The sequence below is a fragment of the Neolamprologus multifasciatus genome, chromosome 7 (genome assembly GCF_963576455.1).
Source record: "Neolamprologus multifasciatus chromosome 7, fNeoMul1.2, whole genome shotgun sequence".
Lineage (NCBI taxonomy): Eukaryota > Metazoa > Chordata > Actinopteri > Cichliformes > Cichlidae > Neolamprologus > Neolamprologus multifasciatus.
The window spans coordinates 35,796,789-35,819,165 of record NC_140445.1 but is presented as its reverse complement, the minus strand read 5'-3'; the positions used below and the strand labels follow the sequence as shown (position 1 = coordinate 35,819,165).

Genomic DNA, 22,377 nt, shown 5'->3' with positions numbered 1-22,377 from the left:
TATGACCTTGGTAAACACTTTCCTACTGAGTTCATAGTTACAGTCAGTAGCTTCAAGCCCCATTTAACACAACATAATTTTCATTTTGTAAAATGTGGACCCATAAATTGAGTAAACATCATCCAAGCAGGTTATATTTATCCTTACTGCCCTACATGTCAAGCAACAAGTTGTTCTTGTTCTTGTTCCCAGTCAGAGCCACACCCCTCGCTTGAAATAGAGATGGTTTACATGGTCTAACCTGTGTTAAATTTATATTGCCAGTCATTTAAGCCACCATCAACTGGGTGTTCAGACACTTCTGTAACAGTTTTTTTAGGGATCTGTTATTGTGTTCACCTCTTTCAGCACACACCCGAGTCATCTTCCGTGCAATCACCACTTAGTCCTCAGCAGACTACCACCAAAGAAGAGTCACAGCAATCCAGGAGAGCCAGTTATAAGAGACCAGTAGGCCTGACTTGCAATTCAGTGCAACGAGCGGGCAGCATCAAAGACCTGATTACTAGGTTCTCAGGTCCGGATCACCAGGTCTCACCTTCCGGTTCTCCACAGAGCCCTATTATGGGAGCTGAACGAGTCCAAAAGTTGGCTTCGATGGAGGCTCTGGAATCTTCAAAGTCAAGTCCATCCACACCAATCAGTGCCAGTCAAGATGGAAGTTCTATTCCCAGCATCAATGTGACTCCACCCTTCAAGGAAACCATTCAGAATGGAGTTGGACCAGTTCAGAAAGGTTCCAGAACTACTCAGATAACATCAAGAATCAATTTTCCACCAGGGGACGGTGCTGAGTCCAGAAGCCAAACAAACACTGGTAGAGACTCAGTGGCTGACTCTGGAATGGGATCGGTAAGAGACCGATGTCCTTGCATGAACAAAAAGCTCTACAGCTACACTGCGTGAAGATGGCATGACTGCATGGCATTGCAGGTTTACTTAAACGCATTTCTTGCACGAAAAAATCTGCATCCTCAAACTGCATGACAAACTTGAACGCATGAAAACAGCAACGTTTTAAGCATACTAATCAAAATGGCCTAAAACTCACTGACGGATCTAACAAACCTTGTCTTCAATTGTCTTCCTTTTTTGTGCATAAACCTATTAAAACCCATTAAATGTTTACATTCAGTTTGCTTGCACTTCTCTTGAATTCATATTTTCACTTTTGCCCAAATTTACCTTTTAGCTAGGTGCTTTTGATCATGTGTATTTGGAAATGGGAAGGCTTTCAGGTAAATAGCAGTAAATCTAAATGAACCCCTGGGCCAGTGTTTAAGCCAACGCCGACCATAGAAATCAAAGAACAAGTATGTTCTTTATAGTAATTTCAACATATAATAACGTAGTAATTAACAATTTATTTGATAGAATTGTGTTTCAGGCTGTATGTTGTTAAGTACAGTAAACTCCATCTTTGATACCAAACAGCATACAGAGGGAACACACAATGAGCTGCTGAGCATAGTGAAGTCTTTCTTTAGTTGGTGGAGGCAAAGCAGAGTTTAAAAAAAGATTCAAAACCTAAAGCTGTTTGGGAACATTATAATAATATATCAGCACTGCCCTCTAGTGCTCAGAAAACCACAAGTCTCCCTTTAAAGAAATGTCAGTTAGAACCGGGATGAAATAGCAGAAAAGATAGTATCTTGGTGTTACTTGCATAAAATTAATACAGTGAGCCAAGTTTGTTTCTATTTATGCACATTTTTCCCAGAAGTCAAATCAGTTTGCCATAGTGTCTTTCAAAATGATACATTTTGCCATCTCTTCTGTCATTTTACCTTCCCGTGCCATATATTTATTTTCTCTCTGCTGTCAATTGGTGACAACATCATCACATGCTCTGTTAATTCATCCTTCATCCATCAGTTCTTTATGTTTTCTAACTGGGTGCATTCGTGTTTATATGCTGACTGATTTCGCCCCCTCCGACAGATTCATCCAGGTTTTTCATTCCTCATTTTTCACCTTCTGTCCCTCCAGGAGTCAGAACTGGATTCACACAAGCAGCTGGACAGCCCATCAGAGGAGGAACCCTCAATGCCCAAAGCAACAATAATCAGCCAGAACCCGAAATATCAGCTGTATCTCAACAACGATCTGAAGACCAACGGGGTTCAGTGGCAGAGATGCAGATGGTCCAGGAAGCGGCGGAGGATCAATCGGGAGAATGGCCCCAGGATGTCCCGATGGGAGAGCACCCGGATTGGGGCCAACCATTACAAAGGGTCCCTGGAGTGTTTGGCCTCACGAGATTGGGACACTATGTCTGACAGGGTGGGTGATTCAGACCATGTGTTCTGTCTGTTTATATGCGCATGATTCAAGATCGCTTTTAGAAAAATTAGATGGCGCCTTACTTCCAGAGTAAAAGCACCAGTTATTAAACAGTGCCCTCTCCTGGAAGAACTCAGCTTCTAGATTCTTAATTCCAGTTCACAGCAGACATGATCATTTCACTGAGAAAAATGAAAACACAGACACTTCTAGAAAACATTTAAAGTTTAGTGTTTGAGTCATTTAGAGCCAAAGTACTTCAAAAAGGTAACATTTACATTATTACATATTATTTATATCCAAATATCTTACAGAAAACTAGTTTTATAATCCGTTAGTAGATTCCGATCATGTCAAGATTCCTCATTGAATGTTTCAAACTGAATTTCTTTAAATTTAAATAAGTGCACATTTAAGCGAGTGAGGTTCACACAGTATTGCCCATTTTTAATATTTGATCCTTTTATGTAGCATTAATAAAATAAATCTTTTCCTTTGCAGCCGTTGACACGTGCCCCAAGTCCTGGATGAATCTCAAAAAAACAGGTCTAACACAGGCTGTTCTGTTTATCACAGAATTCAATGGAAGCAGCCTTGCATGTCCTCTCTGCACCAAATCAAATCTAATCACCTCGTTTGTATGACTCAAAAAGCAAAAATATCAAAAGAGAGGCTTAATGCAAAGCTAACCCTCTCTTTTTGATGTGAAATGATACCATTGTTTATTGAATGCATAATAATTAAGGACACAATGATTTGTAATTTTACAGCCCGGAACATTACCATCCTGTTAAAGTACTGTAGGTACTGTAGCAATAATGGATGTTTTTGTAGCATCTGTTACTGGTATGAATGTGAATACCAGTATAGAAAACTTGTTTCAGTCTTCACGTTTGTTACTTTAACAGGATTGCTGCACACGTCTAATAAACGCAGCTGCTTTACAGCACACGCCCACCTTTGTTCATTTTATGTTGATGTGAGGAAGGCAATCGTGGCTGTATCTGCACTTCTGAATTCACATTTTTTTCTGAGATCCTTGAGCTTTATTTGTCTTCTTTAAGTCTCTACATTTTTTACTTTTTTTTTTTTTTTTTTTTACAGATGGGTGTTGTTGACAGCCCCCCCAGAGTGTTTAACAGTCCATACTCCCAAGCCACCTCTTTGGATTACAACCCCCCTTATCGAATGTCTGAAAAGGTTTGTAAGTTGACCCCACTTTAATTTTGAAACCACTTCATTTATACAGTGTCTTGAAATGTACTAAAGCTGCATTTCTTTTCTAAAATACAGCAGATTCACAGCATGTGTACTTGACAAAAAGCTTTTAAAGAGTGCCAATAAACCAAATGTTTCTTTTAAACTTTTGCAGGAAATAGTTTGCATTTGTTTCTGCATAATTAATGTTTTGACCAGGATGTGGAGTCACAGCAGGCTACTGACCCTCCTCTGTTCGCCTCCCCTCTTTTCTCCATGTTCAGGTAAACTGTCTCCTGCCACCTCTGAGATGAACCTGTACACCTATAACAGGTCGCCAGCACGAGTCCGGTGGGCATACAGACGCCGACCCTCATCTCCCCCCGCCCCCGTTTCTCCACCTACGACACTCTGAGGAGGAGGACGGAGGTCAACAACATGGTACGTGTTTACTGAAACACACACACACGTGTAGCACATACTCTGACTTCCACACTTTGTAATGGGTTTCTGTACATTTTTCTTGCCACAGGTGGTGCCCACACACTACAGCATGCGCTCTTCCACTCTGGGAGCACCCAATAAAAAAGACTACATAGCAGAACTGACCAAACAGCTGGAAACCATACAGAGAGTAAGCCCCGTTTCACTTCTTGTGGATTTAGTCGCCTGGGGAAAAAAAGGAGTATAGATTCAAATTAAAACAAATTAACATTAAACAAATGTCTGAGAAATGCAGACTTATAGCATGTGTACCTGACCAAAAAACTCTCAAAGAGTGCCAGTTAGGCTCATTTAACTTTTATTTATCTTGTTATGGGCCCTTTGCGCAGCCCTTTATCCTCTGTTTGAAGCAAGCCACTTTCCCTCCTTCCTTTCCCCCTTAATTGGCTTTTTTCCTGATTGGCTGCCCCTCTTAAACAGAAGGTTTGAGGAGTAGGTGGGAGTCCATGAATCCCCTCTCCATGATGTCACAAATCTGTTGAATACTGTTCAGCACAAGTCTGATTTGGACCAGATTCACCAGATTTATCAGATTAATGAATCGGAGAGCACCAAACAGGACACAAAACAATCCACTGTGTGAGGAACATTTAGCTTCTGGCGGTTTGTAGAAAACTGGATTTTTGATGTGGTGTGTTGTCTCTTCCAGCGCAACCAGTTCCTGGAGGCAGAGAGTGTGGAGATGGAGAAGGAGAGGAACCAGATCAGGTCGGGCATGTGTTGTTTTTCTGTAGTTGTACTCGAAGTCAGCACACTGTTAGCTAACCGGGGGCCGTGTACTTATGACTTTAATGAATTAAGCTTTTAGCCACATGTTATTTCTTTCTTTTCTTTTTTTGTTTTAAGTGTATTAAGTCCATTTCAATTTGTTCTTGTCTAAACCCATAACAGTACTTACTGTCTGTCTGTGAAGGTTTGAGATGCGCGGCCTGCTGGTGAACAACGAGGACCTGCTGAGAGCAAACACACAGCTGAACAACGAGCTGAAGCGGCTGAGGGAGCAGATGATAGAGATGGAGAGAGAGAATCAGTCCGTGGGGGAGCGGTTCAGAGAGATGGAGGTGTGACTTTTTTTTTTTTAAGATAAAAGGATGCATAGAAGTGATTTGTAGTAGTATAAATGTTTGGATGGGTGACACTTGTGTTGTGCTACGCAGATTGAGGTGAAGCAAGCCAGAGAGGTGATGGTGGAGGCCAACACTCAGGAGTACGCCTTCAACTTCCTTGAGCAGTCGCTCAAAAATCGGATCCAGGATGCTGAGGTATGCAAAGTTAGATGGAAGGAGCTAAAATACATAAAAAAAAAAAAAAAAAAGATCACATTAAAACCTGAGGAGGAACTCGCACCAAAATAATCTAGATAGATAAAAAGGCAAAGGAAAACTGGATTATGTACCATATCTTTAAAGTGATTTCCACTCATCCAGATATCCAAAGATGTAATTTACAATTTCTTTGTATTTTTTTAACCACTTTCCCTAACTATGGTTACAGAGCAGGGAGGTGGGACTCGGGGTACACCCCTGTGTTACTCTTTAGTATAACACAGCACACAGAATACCAAGAATCCTTAATGACATTCAGTGATAATCCAGTTTATTCAGTATCCAGCTTGGTTTTATTTGTCAGTGAGGAACTAGATCATCTATGTTACTGCACATTCAGACCAGTAAGAGACACATTTTTCTCTTTTACAAAGAAGCTGAACTATATGCATGTTTTTTGTTTTCAGGAAAATCTTGACAAGCAGACGCAACACGCTCAGACTCTGGCTGAGAAGTTGTGGCTGGCAGAGAGGCAGCTGGAAGACGTGGAGAGTGACAAAGAAAGCAAAGACAAGAAGCTGTCTGACCTCAGCAAGACCATCCTCAGGCTGGAGACAGAGGTACGGACATAGTAGACAAGTGGAGACAAACAGGGTTCATTCCTTGCACTGAGGCGATGAGCAGCCATCACCTCAGAATTTAGAAATTTTCTCAAAAGAACCACATAAATTGTCATCACTGAAAAACCTGACAACCCAAAGCAGCAATTCCAAAGCATAAACTGCACCCCCTGGTGCAGCATCATTTACAGTAACATAAAGTATGTGCAGAAAAGGCTTTTAATTTTCTTTTCCTTTTTAAATGGAGTTTGAAATTGCCGTCAGATTTTTCAATCAAATTAAAAAAGCAGTACAAAGCATATTATTCTTCATTTCTCCAGCACTATGAGAGCAGTAAAATCTTTCTTGTGCCTCCATGTGGAAAAGGACTCTTAAATTAAAGCAAAAACATTTAAATGTGTTAACCAATTAGATCTTTAAGAAATGTTTGTAGTGAGAATGTGTTTTTTTCTATTACTACAAATATAAACTGTATTAAAGTTTATATCCATTTCCAGCTGGGTGAGGCCATGGCAGCATCCACTCAGGCTAACGCAGAGATGAGCCTGCAACAAAAGCTGCGTGAGGATGCCCAGATGAGGTTGGACGAGCTGGAGGAGTCCCTGCTGGAGAAGGAGCAGGAAGTGCAGAAACTGCAGACCCTCGTGACCAAACTGCAGGGAGAGGTATGTTGTAGCGTTTGAGCTTCAGCTGTACTTTGAGACATAGTGGCCTAATAACAGCTGTGGAAACCTTTGGAGTACCCACAGCCTCAGGACTTGTGTGTTTTCTGTATGTGTGTGTAGGTCTCTGGTAAGCTGTTCGATAGAGAGCGTTCGCTGGAGGAGGAGATTCAGCTGAGAGAGAGGCTTCAGCTGCAATGTAAGCAGGCAGAAAGGACTGTGGACGACCTCACCATGGAGCTGCACAGCACGAACCAAACCAGAGACGACCTGGCCAAACAGCTCAAACTGGCTCAGGTACAGTAAATAGTCTGAGGCGAGGCAAGAGGGTTACACTGCATCTTTACACCAGATACTTTATTGAATGTGATCAAAGAAACAGTCAGACAGAAACATTTCTAGGTTTTTGTATAAGATGATATTCACAACCTCAGCAAAACCATAGGGACCACCTAGCTGCCATGGATTGTTAGGCTCACAAATTTAAGTTTGAAAAATTCAGCCTTCAGCATCATAAAGGAATAATCTTGATTTCAGCTTTGATTTACCATCCATGTCAAAAACATTTGGTCATTGGAGGGAAATTGTCTTGAATTTGGGGCGACAGCTTTTAGGCATTGCTACTGTGCCTCCTTATTAACGTTCGCCTGTGACATGCTCTTTGGCGGGATGTTGTGGATCCTTGCAAGAGAAATGTGGCCTACACAACTCTAGTTTTCAGAAACTCATTTAGCTGAGGGTTTCTGTCTAATTTCAGATTTGGAAAAAAAAATCCCAACTCATATTCAGAGAATGTCACCCCCTGCCGTTGCTGCTTTTAGATTGGCGCTGTCATAGACAGCTATCTGTGTGGGCCAGACGACAGCCCACATTAGCCTCATTGACTCGTTATCTAATCATCATGTCTCGCCCTTCACCTTAATTTGCTGAATGAGTCAACAAACATTCATCATTTCAAGGGTAGAAAGCTAATTACCTGCTCAACAGCAGCACGCTTTTCTTCAAGCTGTCAAACTGCTTCACATAAAATTATTTATTTTCAACACTGAAAGAGGAAGAAATGTGTAGGGAAATTTGATATTTTTCCCTAATACCCTTACTTTGCATGTGGTTCCCACATTTAAAGCTTCAATAAAAACAACTGCTAATCGTAGTGATTTTAGTTAATAATTAATACACATTTGGTTTGTTTGATTCCAGATAAACTACTATATGTGTGTTTTATATACAGCATGTCAGGCTTTTATACACACATGTTAAGGTTACATCCATTGTTGGTTTTAGTCCTTTCTTGTGATTTTGCTATCACCAAATTCCTGAACATTTTACCTTATTTGGATCATGTGACATCCAAAGTGTCTTTGTGTGCATGACCTAATGAGTCAAACAGAGATGTCCACTTGAGTTAATCATTCATGCAAACCATCAGAGTTTGGGGTTAATGGGGTATTAATTATGCAAATCCCGTTTAGCAATCAGCATGCTACAGTGATTCCATAATCCTGTATATACGTCACGTCACCATTTCTGAAGATGCTTAATCTGTTCCGTTTTCAAAAATAGCCCGAGTGTCAGACATTTTAAAGAGTGACCTCACAGGCTGTTTGAAACTTTCAGGAGAAGCTAATCGACCTGGAGAGCGATCTGGAGGAGCTGCATGACAGCGAGCAGAGATGGGCCGCCAAGCAAAAGAGAGCCATCGATCAGGTAGATGCGCTGGGAACAGGAAGTGTATCAACTGAAAACTATTCGTATAGAACTGATTTGATTGGTTATTGACTCTCTTTTTATGTTTTGACCTCCAGACCGAGCAGCTGCAGCTGAAGCTGATTCAAGAGAAAGATTTGAACGAGCAGCTGGAAGTTGAGAAAGTGTCAATGGAAAGACAGGTAATCTGTGTGGGCTTATTTCTAGTCTTTTTATGCATGTAATAAGTGTTTGGGCCTTAAATTCAGAAGCCAATATTATATTATATGCATTTAAATAGAATATATTTACTTTTTCTGTGCACCATTCTCATTTGCCATTTTGTGAAAATTAAGCAGAACATTTCATAGATAAAACAAAAACTTGCCATCACTTTGTGGACAAAAAGACGAATCAGATCTTATTAGTGTCATTTCTAAAAGAAACGCTTATAGCTGCCATGATTTCCTTGTATTTAGACATTTTTATACACAAAACAATGTAAATAAAAGGATACTTTTTTTCTGTGTTTTGAGTACTAATAAAGTATGTTTGTGTAGCTGCGTCAGCTTCGTCTGGAGGTGGAGGAACTGCGGAGCAACAGAGTACAGGAGGATGTCATCTCGAAGACGGAGATCAGAGTCAAGGAACTGGAGAACTCACTGAGGGTTGAGGAGAGGTCAGTTAAAGATCTTCTCTGTGACCGAGGACAGTCTGCAGACTTTGCAGGAGTACCTGCATGTGTTAAATGGCTTTTTGCTGCTACACTACAAGTGTGTGTTTCTGTGCAGGAACAAAGCAACTCTGGCAAACACCAACAGTAAGCTGGAGAGGAAGATCAACGAGCTGAGTGATCAGATGGAGGAGGAGCACCGGATAACTACTGAACAGAAAGACCTGGTAATACAGAAACAGACACACATTTGTACAAACCTATAAAACAGCATTTCTGTCTCAGACACCCCCAAGTGGAAAGTGCGTGTTAGCTGAAATATCCAAAGCTTCAATACTACTAATTCTTAAATCACCGATTATGATTATTATTATTATTATTATTATTATCATCATTATCATCATCATCATCATCTGCAGTAATTTCCATCCTTCCACTACTTTATTTTTACTAACCTTATATTGTATTTTAAGTTATAACTTAACTTATATACAGTACAGAAAAAAAGTTATTAGTTATATTTGCCTTTTTATTTTATCATCTTGCACATGTTCTCCACACAGGGGCGGTAGAGTAATGCAAGAAAGTAAAGGTTTTTTTTGGGGGGGTTTTTTTAAAAGTGTTTTAGGATTATCTAAATGTACTTGGAAGATCACTGTCGGATGCTAACCAGATGTACACTAACCAGATGATCTGATAATCTGTGATTTGTTCTCCAGATGACCCAGAGGATCCGCTCTCTGAAGCGCCAGCTGAATGAAGCGGAGGAGGAGGCAAGCAGGAAGGAGGCACAGTACCGGCACACCCAGAGAGAGCTGACTGAGGAGAGGGAAACAACCAGCCGCCTACAGAAGCAGCTGCTTGACCAACACCTGCAGACCAAGTATGAACTGTACTGCATGCATGCATATGGACTGTTGATAGCTCATAATGCATAACAGCTACTTGACACTTGTATTTTCTTTCATGATTTCTCACCTTGCAGATTTCGTTTTTTTAACCTCCTTACATATGTTTATGTACCCTCTCATAATTTTGATGGCAAACTAATAAAGCTTCATCTGTATCCCTCAGGCGTAAGGAGACCATGACAATCCGTCAGACTCTGGATAACCTGAGGTTGGACCTGAGTGACGACGACGATGATCTGACACTGGAACATAGTACAAATGTTACCAAAGTCTAAAAACCCCTCACTCTAAATTCCCTCAGCGGGAACAGTGTATAACCAAATGAGATTTCTTTTTCCTTCCAGGCTTTATTGTTTGTTTGTTTTTAAACACGAAATGTCTACAGGATAGTCACTCTTTAATACCATCAGGAAAATTACATTTCTGAAAATCTGAAAGCACAAAACAATCCTAAAGTAAATGCACCACAAGTCCTGTACTTTACTGTGTTAGCGCTGTTGTGCTAAAAGCTGAAATGCATTTTTTTTCCCTTTACATGCCGTATGTGCTAAAGTGTGATTCTCTGCCCACATTTTAAATGTTAATTCAAAGGGTAGTAACTGTTGTTTGTCTTACCTGGGAGTGGCCGAGTGAAAACCATTTCTCAAGCGTCTCCTAAAAAGCTTGTGGACTTGATCGCCCTCTTCTGTTGATCAGGAAGAAATTCAACCGTCTAAAGTGAACAACAGAATCACCTGGTGGACTTTCTGCCTCCCTGTTCTCCTTAAAGCCACAATCTGCTTGTTTGCCAAAGAAAATAAACCTACAGGAGTTTGCTGCAGAGACATGTTGACACTTATACTGCAAAAGATGTAACTGCTGTGACATCACCCACCTATCATTCAGAGCAGTCACACCCTTAAACAAACTTGCTTTAAATTTTAATAAGTTATGCAAGTTGCAAGTTATGCAAAAAAAAGTTTTAAACTCATTTCTGAGGGAAAGCCAGTCCCCAATGGCCATTTGAGGAACTGCAGTTGAGGTTGCTGCTTGATATCGACCAATATTACGGAAATATTATTGTTTAGAGTACTGACATAATAGGGATTTGATTAAGGTGTAGTTTTGAATCCAGTTGTTCCACCCAACTACTCAAGTCTTTTAGAATGAGCTTTAAACCAGTAAATGTTCTAAATTATCCAGGTGCACAAATGTTCTAAAGACTGGTGATGATGGGAAAGAGGACTTTTTCAGTTCAGATCTCAGAACGCAAATAATGATTCAAAGAATCAGAGCTCTCCAATCTCTCAGCTTTTGTATTATTTGATGGCTCTTTAATGGCAGTTCTTTCCTAAAGAGGGTTTCTTCTACATTCATACATGCAGTATTTGGATTTTGACATATTAGAAGAAATAGCAAGATAAATCTGGTACATGTGGGGGATCTTTAAGTAACTGTGTAATTCAAATCAAAGCCCATTAAGCAATTATTTATATGAAGTGTGTGTATGTGTGTGTATTATGTTTGAGATTTTCTTTTTTTAATCATTTCTTAGTGGGGAAAGTTTTTATTTTATAGAAAAAAAATACAGGAGGACTTCAGAGTTGAGTTTTGGGTATTTTGGGTGGTTTGCTGCTGTATAGATATGACCTATTGCGCCTCCTGCATGTTGTACCTGTACATGAGATAAGCTTCAAGGCTAAGATTTATTTCAAAAAGAGGACAAAACAAATGAGGCGTTTACTCTGGTCATTTTTAAACATGTAAAAATGTGTCGTATTGAGGAGGGAACAAAGATTACGTATGCAGAAATGAGTTGGATTCACAAAAGAAAATCTTTTTTTCCTAGGATTACCTCAACTACTTTCTAATTTATATAAAAAGTCAAGATTCTGTTATGAGACAGGAAATCAGAACTTTAACCCAATGTTTCTTTTGCACACTCGCTGAAAAATTACAACATTCTGATCTCGTAACTTACCTTTGTAATTTTATCGTAATGCATTTTTTTATTTTGTGAATGCAATCTTAATTCATGTATGTATTCTGATTTTAGTTTAATATTCTGCATAATTTAATTTGGAGGATAGTTGTTTTGTTTTTTAAGAAAACCAAGCAATCAGACAAAAACAAACTAGATTGTTGAATTAAAATCAAGAGTGGAATATTAAGTATATTTGACAGTCATTCTTAGATATCGGTAATATGCAAAAAGTAGTTTGAAGGATGTCTGTTAGAAATATATTAAAAGCTAATATTCACACAGTTTTAATTCCTTGCTATGTTTACATTTTTTATGTTTTTAGCTTGTTTGGAAAGAGGAGTTTAAATCACAAGTTTTGTCTAGGTTGCTGTATCTCAGCTATAATAACTACACTACTGCATTTTTTTCCCTCGTAGCAAAAGAAAATGAGGATATCTACAGAAATGTAAAAAGAAACTAAATATGCTGACTTATTTTTGTAACTATACTTCACATGGTTCCACTATTCTTGGGTATTTATTTTTCCACATTTTCTCTTTTGGTGAGAAGTTTCTTACTACAAGATAAAATAAATTCTTCTGCACTGTGAATTTGAATTGTTCTTTTTTTGCGCTGTTTTTGAGAAGTAAACGACTTTATGGCCTTTTCTGGGGAGAAGTTACTAAAAATATAACCAACTGCACAATAACAGAGCTCAGGATTAAATTTGATGTGATGTTGTTCTGCATTAGTCAATGAAATACAAAAAATGATACTTTTGTCAACATGCTTTTCAAATATAAAATACATAGAAAAAAAAACAACCTATTAGCCTGCTCCTAACCAACATTTTATTTTCATGTAGCTGACTTCAAATGTGCTTTGTCACATTTTCTATTTTGTGTAGGTAATAAGTAAAGTGGCCAATGTTTTTAAACAGTTAAATATTAATTACACATTTATTAGCACTGAATTACAAGAGCATTGCCCATGTAATGTTGAAAAACAAAACAAAACAAAAATAAACCCTGAATGGTAGGTTCTGCCATTGCATGATTTACCATTATGAAGCTACAGATTGCAAGATTGCTGGTACAGTTTTAGAAATTTTGCACTTTTAGAAATCTTGTAAGTCTTGTAACCCTTTCTTTATAGGCTAGACATTTCTATGCTTATAAGTGAGGAAAGAAAGAAAAAAGTAGTCTTTACTTCAAGGAAATATAAACAAGTTCACCAAACTGGGGACTTCCAGCTTCTCCCCCTGAAAGGAGCTCAGTGATATCTATGAGGATGCGATTCACAAAGCATTAACAAACTCCTATTTGTATCAATTAACCTAGCATGACTACACACAAGCAGAAGTACAAAACAAAGACAAAACATCAGAAAGTTATTATAGTACTAAGTTCATTTTTAATCAGCTCTCAAGTTGCAAAGTCAATCAATCTATAACAAATGCTTCGGCTAGATAAAATGCAAACAACTGACAAAGATACTCATCAATACATACACGTTCAGTTCCGGCTTATTACACTCTCAAAACCTTTTTGCTTTTTTTTTTTCTTTGTTCCTTTTTACATTTTATAACTGTTACAAACAAAACTAGCATCGGTGTCAAAGGCAACACAAGTATTAAAATCATGACAAAAGAAAATGAATCACAAAAAAAAAATTCTCAAAGTTTTGGTCAAATGTTCAGGCAGGTTTGGTTATTTCACCATAAAATCTTGATTTTGGTCTGATAGTCAACACCACGGCAGGGCATTCCTGTCCAGAAGATTCAATGACTGGACTGACTTTGGGTTTTGTTTTGTTTGTTGTTGTGAGGAACAAGGTTTTCCTCAAATGGAAGCAGCATTGAGTATTGCATAAGAATAACACAACTATTTTCCTAAGTCAAAGAGTTATCACATTATATTTTTTGCTTTTTGTGATTACTACTGACTCAGAACAGGACCTACTTTGCGCCACAGTCACATAGGGGTTGCATTTAAAACTAACTTTGTGACAAATAAATTGTCTGTTTATGAGAACACAATACAGGAAATTGTGTAATTGTTCTTTTTGTATGCTTTTGTTCACTCATGTAGGCAATTTGCCAAAAAAGACACTGCACAACAGACAAGGTTAAAGATCACTGGGTGCATTATGGTCTTTAGATATAACAATATGTGACACAGCACACGAAACAGCCAAGCAATCAGGAACAGCAAGACTTTCCAATATTTCACGTTTGCTATCTTAACTTGACCGTCTGCAACTATCTCTGATAACTATGTTGGGGAAAAAGTCATTTACTGAACAGTTTCTGATGAATAAGCAGCAAATAAACAATGCACTACTTGCTGAAAATCCTCGTCCAGCAGACCCCTGCTCATTTTAGCCACGCACTCTTTGGGTATGTAACCTAACCCAGGGAGTGAATGAAATGTGCCACCTTAATGATGCTGACAGCTTTTCTGTACCTGGCCTGTGGTGACACTGCTCTGGCGAGTGTGGTGAGAACAGTTTCTTGTGAACCTAGTGGAGGTTTTGAATTCAGGTTAATGATTTCTGAAAGAGTATATATCCATCAAAGTCATACAAACTACATGAAAAGATTGATACATGAAATCTATTTTCAAACATCAACTTGGAGGAACATTTTAAACTTTAGCTGGATTATGCTGCATCACACACTGTTATAATTTATCAAGCTTTGGAGCACTTCTGAAAGGTGTTTTTTTCTTCTTTTTTTTTTTTTTTGCTTTTTCATGGGGAAAGAGATGTGTTGAAAAAAACAAAAGGCAGAGAATGTAAACTTAGTAGAATAAGTACTCAACAATGGCTGTAGTCAAGACATAGTCACATTCCCACAGGCAAAATTCAGAGAAGTGTATATAATAGGTGCGGCCAATCACATCTGCTTCCACAAGATAAAAATGCATATATATAAGTTTAATTCATGAGCAATTTATCAAGGAAACTAAAATATTAACATAAATGTGCAATGATTAATGTATTTGCAACTACCTCCTCCAGACAGAAACACCACACCGTGGTTGGTATCAGATACCTTTATAATGCATCTTAGCTGACTATAAGACGGCAGTGGCCATCTGTATCAAGTCGCAGCTGACATGTCGGGAAAAAAAAAAGAAAAAAGAAAAGAAGCAAAACAAAAGCAAACAAACCAAAAAAAACCCAAAAAAAAAAAAAAAAAAAACCTGGATAAAACCAACAAATGTTTTGCAGCTCCTGCATCAGAAACACTGAACAGGTCAATCCATTCTCATACTGTCAAACATGCTGACAGTGCAACAAACACACAGGCATCGATACACACATTGAAAACTGAACGAACGAGTACAAACCGCAGGCATCAGAGAGAATTCACACACAGGAGATCCAAAAATAAAAGCTCTTAGAGGTACTTAGATTGATTTGTTGTTTTGATAAATCTGACATACATAAAAAAAACCAAAATATCTGACTTCTGTTCTCTTTTGCCTCTGATTTATAATCTATAATCAATAATGCATTAAAATATTCAGTAGCTCACAAACTTTACAGAGGATCAGACAGAAGAGCTATTATAACAGGCACAACATGACCGCAAACAGTGTAAACTTTCAAAGTGAATTCAAAAACAACACTTAAGACACAATAGGTTCATGGAGAAAATGACGGTCAAAAACAGCAAGAGATGGACGGAAGATTTTTTTTTAAAAAAGTGTGTGTGTGGGGGGGGGGACTGAAATGAAGACATGATGAGCAATATTGGAAGAAGGGTTCAGGTGAAAACCGACAATTTGTCCTAGAAGATTGTCACAATTAAAGGCATTGGTTGAGGAAAATTCTTGCCCATTTATTCAGATCTCAAATACAAAAACTTTTAGTGTTAATCTGTTTGACCCCAGCTGCGATTTTGACATTGTAAAGTTAATCAATATTGAAGCAATTTCCCCAACTTTATTAGTCCTAATAAGTTGCATGTCATCTAGTTAAAGTAGTTAAGCAACTGCATGTCATGTTTTGCCTCATAATTCATTTTCATCAATTTCTTTCAACAAAAACGTGACATGACTATGTTAAAAACTGACACTCACAGAGAACTCCCAATTATGCAGCATGGTACGGAGCTTTTTTAGACTCTTTCAGCTTTAGTTTTGGTTTTACTGCACGTTTACTACCCGGTTTGGTCTTGCTGCTCTGGCCAGCCCAAACAATTTCACCAAACGGCAGACAGGCAAAAAACAAAGACACAAACATTAAACAGCCACAAATCCAGTTTAATTTATGGAGGAGACTCAACCAGTGCTGAGAGGAAGGTGAACAATGGAGTAAAGAATTACAACTCCTGTCTACATGCGCTAGGTGTGTAATCTGGCTACTGACTGCTAACATGCAAGGACTGCCACTCGATCTTCTGCCCTCTTGTGGCTAAACGATAGATTTCTGCTAAAACATCACTGCTTTATGAATAAAAGGTGGGCCAGAGTAAACTAATAACCACACATTTACTAAGTCCGTTTTACTGAGGTTTCTCTTCCAACTATACTTTTAGACATAAGTGGCTTGTACATTATAACTATTTTACCCATACAAACAACGTCTGCATATTTTACAACCAAAATAAAAGAAAACATACACAATGCTGCAAACCAGCCTACAGAAAGACAGAATTTTCTGCCAAGTAACTGGGAGACATCAGAGTCAACGCTTCATACTATCAGCAAATTATTGTGGAACATCTAAAAATCAAATATACTGTAAGTAGCACTTCAATATGGCACTGAAATCAGATGTTGGCAAATGAATATGTTTAGCTGTCAAGAAAACTACAGTAACAAATATTTATTTGAAAAAAATGTTATTTAACACACTGTCAGATTGAATTTGTGGTTAAAATTTTAAGTTATATGCACTTGTTTCTTTGCTTGTTATAGTGTTATGTGTATGTATTTATTGTAACTTCTGCTGCCCTGTTGGCCAGGTCTCTCATGAAAGAGATTTTAATCTTAATGAGATGTTTACCTAAATGAATAAAGGAAAATGATAATAAATATACTTCTTCCTAATGACCCATTTGTTAAGCCCTGATCTTTGATTTGCTTTGAATGACAGCCTACAGTAAACCCAGCACGCTACAGCTATACTCCTCCACAAGTTGGAACAGCTTTGAACTTTCTCAGCTGGTTCACTGATGCACAAAAATCAACATTTATCAGCAGCCAATCTAATCGTTTTTTCCTCAATATTCTTTGATCACATAAGGTGTTATTTGATTTATGGAAAACTGTGAGCTGCACTTTAAACACACACACACACACACACACACACACAAAAAAAAATCACTGACTCAAAGATGAAATTTAATATAGTGGATTTTGTAATTACCATCTAAATACATGCCACTGTTGTCGTGTTTCAGGTGTTAGGTCCTGGTGCAAAAACACCAGTGTTAGGTCCTGGCTTTTCCTGTCCTCAGTGAGTTAAAAGGTTGTGATCAAGTTTAAAAAAAAAACAAAACAAAAAAAAAACTAAGCCAAAAAATAAAAAATAAATGCAAAACTGTAGAGGCTTCAAAAATACTTCACTTTTTACACACTTTTGTTGGATTATATTTATACATTTTCTGATTAATCTAAAGTTAATAACACAGTGACAACATGTTTTTGCCCAATAAAAAAAAAAGTTTTGGAAGAAAACCCATCTACTGAGTGCTTCTACCACAGGCTGAGACATCCAGTCATCTTTCAGCATAGCATGAATCAATGAACTAAAGAACAGAGCCATTACAATGCTGGAAAAGCTTCAGGGCAAGTCACTGTTGGTTCTTAAGTGGCCAAGCCAAAATTTTAATCCATCAGAACATCTTTTGAGAGGCACAAAGAAGACACTTCCCATCCAATCTGGTGATGCTTGAAGATGCAGATTAGCTCGGATGAATTGGATAAACCACCCAAATCCAGGTTGAAGAGATTTAACCAAGACAACTCAAAGCTGAAATTAGTAAAACCAAGGTTTCTGGATTTTTTTGTTTTTATGCTTTGAGCACAAAAATACTAAAACAATGAAAAAGTCAATCAATATGAAAGCAGCTCCTTAAATTAAATTAAACTAGATGAAGTAACACAGGAACGTGGGATTTAAAGAACAGAACAAAAACAGGACAACAGAAATAACTACATGTCTCACATGTACTGTAAAATAAATAACTGGTCAACATATAATCTAACATTAGTCATGGACAGAATTGGAGCCCAGAGCCATATTGGAGTTTCTCTGATTATCTGATGTAAAGATGTGAAAAAGTCAAAATCAAAAATCAGCTGCACTGAAGATCTCATGTCACCTGATAAAGCTAATTCTGCATTTTACTCCCATTCTATCCTGTTATTATTATTTTTGTGATTAGAAAGGATTTATTCAGAGAGCTTGGATGTTGATTTGTTGCTGTTTTTTTTGTTTAGGACATGTTTTGCTCCCTGGAAAAACAACTTTATTTTGAGCTTTTTAAGTAAATGGTAGAAAGTTACAATGACAATGTGCCTCCCGAACATCTAACAGCACAGCTGGACCGTCTCCAACAAGGTCTGCCTGACTACAGTGGAATAATACTTCAAAGGTCAAGGCAGTAGGTCACTTTGGAACAATACATCTATGCTGATAAACACTATTAAAATGATCAATATGCAATTTTTTTTCCTTTATTGCACATGTGTCATGCTATACCCATACAAGTCCTATAATAAAGATGGCATTCTTTCCAAAGGCCAACAATGGCCTGAGATTTCTGTTTCTGTAGAAGAAAACAGCCCTCTGTCTGCATGTCTGTCAACATTTTGCTACAGAGTTTATCAGGTCAGTTGCTCATTTCGGGTCACACCGTCTAAAACGTTAAGTTTATTTTGTATATTCTGGTCAATCTGTATGTCAGAAAGGAGGATTATCCAGGATATGCTCACTATGGCTCCACTACATCTGGTTTCACAATGCCAAAATCACTCATTTTGAGCCTTCAAAACAAGTAGCTATGCCCATCTTTTATAGTGTTGATGGCATCAGCCATCTGAAAAAACTGTCTCTTAATTAATACTTTGGAAATGGAAACAAATATATAAAATCTAGCCAAAAATACTTTTCTAATGATATTAGGAATCCTTAGCAGACTAGGATATATCTAAACTTATCAAATGCTAATATTTGACATGAGAAGGTGGAAATGCCAGTATTTGTGGTCTTCTACTTCAGTGAAAACTTCAAGTTTGACATGTAAAACCAGGTGATGTGGCTTAAAAAAAAATAAAAAATAAACCCCTGCCCAGCCCACAAAAAAAAAAAAACTTTAAATGGAAAACGTTAAAGTTGGTAGAACACTGAAAAAACAAACAAACAAAAAAACAAAACAAAAAAAAACCTGACAATGTAGGAGTGTTTAAATAGATTTTTTCTGATTTTGGTCAGAAAGTAAACGTTAAGAATTACCAACCAAGTAGGAGCCAGTAGGAACATGACACATCATGTGCTTGGTTGGTGCTCACTACCAAGCTAGCAGACGGCATCATTTTTAAAATATTATTGATGTCACATGCTGTATGCCAGGGGTGTCGAACTCCAGGCCTCGAGGGCCGGTGTCCTGCAGATTTTAGATGTTTCCTTGATCCAACACAGCTGATTTAAATGGCGAAATTACCTCCTCAACATGTCCTGAGGTTCTCCAGAGGCCTGATATGAACTGATCACTTGATTCAGGTGTGTTGACCCAGGGTGAGATCTAAAACCTGCAGGACACCGGCCCTCGAGGCCTGGAGTTCGACACCCTGCTGTATGCTGTTTGGTTGTTTTTGTGTGGTAAATTTGTGTCTTTATTGTAAAAGAATGAAATATAATATATGGTCACAAACAACTGAGGTCAAATGCTATACCCTTTATTAAGTGTGCAACTTTCTATAATCTATATAGGACAATACTACCTGTAAACAAAATTAGTAACAATGGAAAAAAGTACATGTTTCTGATACCATACTGCATGAGAGGGTATGTTACCTATATCTGATGTTACCTAGAGAAAGAAACAAAAGAAACTAGCAGTGGGTGATTTTATTTTATGTTATGCTGCACTATAAATTTTTATTTTATTAACAAAAAGAAAAAGCATTTTGCATTTTTAGCAAATGTCTACCCCTGACAAAAAAAAGTAAAAATCAAAAAGTTACTAAATGTGGCTCATATGGGTACAGCATAGGACACTTTGTGAAACGGGGAGAAAAAACAATTATAAATAACAGAGGAATTAAACCATATCAGTCACACAATTTCTCACTGTGATCCAGGAGCAAACACTTTAGGAGAGGACCAATACTGATTAAAAACAAAGTTAAATCCCCCTCATTTTGCAGTCATAAATAGATAGATCAACATATAAAGACTCCAAATTAAACTTTTAAATGTGTCTTTTTGACTGTTTAGGTCCGTTAAATCATTCAAAGCACTTGCGAGCAGTTAAATTGGGAGCGTGCAGAGCCTATTCCCAGGGTGCATGTTTTTAACTAGGCACATTATGCGTCTGACAGTGATGAAACTGTCCCCTCCTGTTTTAATGTCCTCCTAAAGGCAGACCAACAGAAACTGTATTACCGTAAGAGTCCATTAGAGGGGGATAGAGTTCTTTCATTGTCAGAATGACATTAGGGAGGACAAGTAAGCATAAAGGGAGGAAAAGAACCAAAATAGGAGAACATGGCTAAATGTTAGCTTTAAAGAGCACAGGGGTGATGAAACGATGAAGAGACATGCTATCAAAAATGACAAGGATAAAGTAAACAGAGGAAGGAATGTGGTGAGAAGACGGACAGACGACAGAGCAGCACTGACTGGTTGTTGTCCTGTATCGCCTCTTCATCTAACATGCACATTTCTTAGCAATCGGCTGTGCATCACCAAGCTTTGTGGCCCCGTTCCCATTGGCAGGCTCGGCAGGGGGTTTGTCGACGCACTGCTCCATCCTCTTCATGACCAGGTCTAACAGCGTTAGAACCGCCTTGTCCACATCTGCTCCTGTCGCTGCACTCGTCTCAAAGTACGGGATCCTGCAAAGAACAAATCTGCAACTTAAACCAATGTTTTTCCAAATGCACCTCACTTGCTCACTTTCCCTTACTTTGTATTTGTGTTATTTTCAACTATCATGAATTTTAAAAAATATTTTTTTAAACTGGTCGAAAGGCTGAGGAAGATTTTGAAGTATAACCCGTGGACTATGCATTTCGCATTGAGTAAATTAATGAGCTAAAATAAGTTCTTGTACTTGTAACCATATGGTAGAAAAGTGCAGGTGTGAAGACCGAAACAACTTTAAAGACCCATCAGTCTGCTAACTGCCTGAAACAGGACCAATCCAGAGAGACAGTGTCGTTCAGAAGCATCTGATCAACAGAACTTTACAGGAAAAAATTCTACGCTGGACAACAGAACTGCAGAAAGACTAGTTTGCAATTCTTGATATCTGCTAACTGTGATATGCATTAAAAAACTTGAATTGTGTGCTTTACATATGATAATGTTTGGCTTATTGCCAGTTTATTATGGGCATCTGCGGGAGATGTCATGTGTTACTGTATTCCTAAGTATGTTTAACAACTTCAGGTGGTTAACCAAAGCTGGAAAACACTTGAAGGCTTGAAGTGGTTAGTTTAACCATCTATACGAGCACATTTAGGATCTGCAAATTTTTTGCTATACTTGCATCAACAAAGCTTTTTTGGTTTACTCGTTTATGTCAGAACTTACTTATATTACTTCCGTGAGCAAAACTTTGTGGGTTTTTACCTCATCTAACAAGAAGTCGTCTGTTACAGAAAAACCATGTACCATCTATTCATAAACATGCAATGTTGATGATCGTAATAATACTAACAATAATTTTCTATAAAATAAAATTATCAATGCTAACAAAATAAAGTATTTATATCAATCATACATGATGTACAAAAGTGAGTGTTGTTTTCGGACAAAGCCCCACATGTTTCTGATCCACATTAATGTTATTGTAATGCAACACAGCAGAACAGAGGCGTAAAACAGGTGGTTAAAACAAGATATATATGAGATATGGAGTTATGCAACATCAAAAATCACTATTACGTATTTGCTTTTCTTATTCTCTATCACATTATATTTACATAATGTGTTCTAAAACCTGTCAAATATTAATGTGGATCAGAGATCTGAAGCACATCGGAATAATTTCTGAACATCACAGTATGTTAATTTAAGTGTCAGATTTTAATTGTGCAAATTGTTTCTTGCCTGCACGTGGCTGAGAGATGCATACCTTCCTTTTACTTTTATAAATACCTGCAGCCATACCCGTAATGGAAGAAAAAGTGTTTACGGTATTAGTAGCTTGAGGACACGTGAAGGGGTAAGGATCCAACTGTACAAGGTCAAGCATGGAAACAGTGTCAATTGAAATTTAAGTTAATGCAGTTTTAAGTATAAGTGCAAGATATAGTTGTAATTGTAAATACCTTAAGTGTCCATTGATATAAAAACAGCTGCTTAGTTTCTACAAGACGCTAAGGAAACAACTTTTGTTTTTTAATTATAGCCATCATGTTTTTAGGGTAATGCTGAGGCCAGAAGCTCTT

At 37.8% G+C, this 22,377-nt stretch overlaps 2 protein-coding genes and 1 long non-coding RNA gene across 4 annotated transcripts in view; 1 reads left to right on the top strand and 2 right to left on the bottom strand.

Annotated features, from left to right (window-relative positions):
• LOC146514694 (uncharacterized) lies at positions 1 to 15,443 on the top strand. The gene is given in 20 exon segments (XM_085166084.1): positions 1 to 852; positions 1,990 to 2,124; positions 2,126 to 2,171; positions 2,174 to 2,283; positions 3,388 to 3,484; positions 3,765 to 3,814; positions 3,817 to 3,921; positions 4,013 to 4,114; positions 4,634 to 4,692; positions 4,898 to 5,045; positions 5,142 to 5,246; positions 5,717 to 5,869; positions 6,367 to 6,534; positions 6,655 to 6,828; positions 8,149 to 8,238; positions 8,337 to 8,420; positions 8,778 to 8,896; positions 9,009 to 9,117; positions 9,610 to 9,773; positions 9,965 to 15,443. Coding segments are annotated over 20 exon segments (2,418 nt in total). The 5' UTR covers positions 1 to 564; the 3' UTR covers positions 10,077 to 15,443.
• LOC146514693 (uncharacterized) overlaps positions 1 to 22,377 on the bottom strand; it is a 332,360-nt gene that overhangs the window by 244,192 nt on the left and 65,791 nt on the right. The window lies entirely within an intron of this gene.
• The window catches only part of rab27b (RAB27B, member RAS oncogene family), a 76,560-nt gene continuing 66,076 nt past the window's right edge, over positions 11,894 to 22,377 (bottom strand). For both annotated transcript variants that reach the window (XM_085166110.1, XM_085166111.1), the window contains exon 6: positions 11,894 to 20,817. In XM_085166110.1, the coding sequence (XP_085022236.1) occupies positions 20,631 to 20,817 (187 nt within the window). In that variant the 3' untranslated portion in view covers positions 11,894 to 20,630. The remainder of the gene's footprint in view (positions 20,818 to 22,377) is intronic.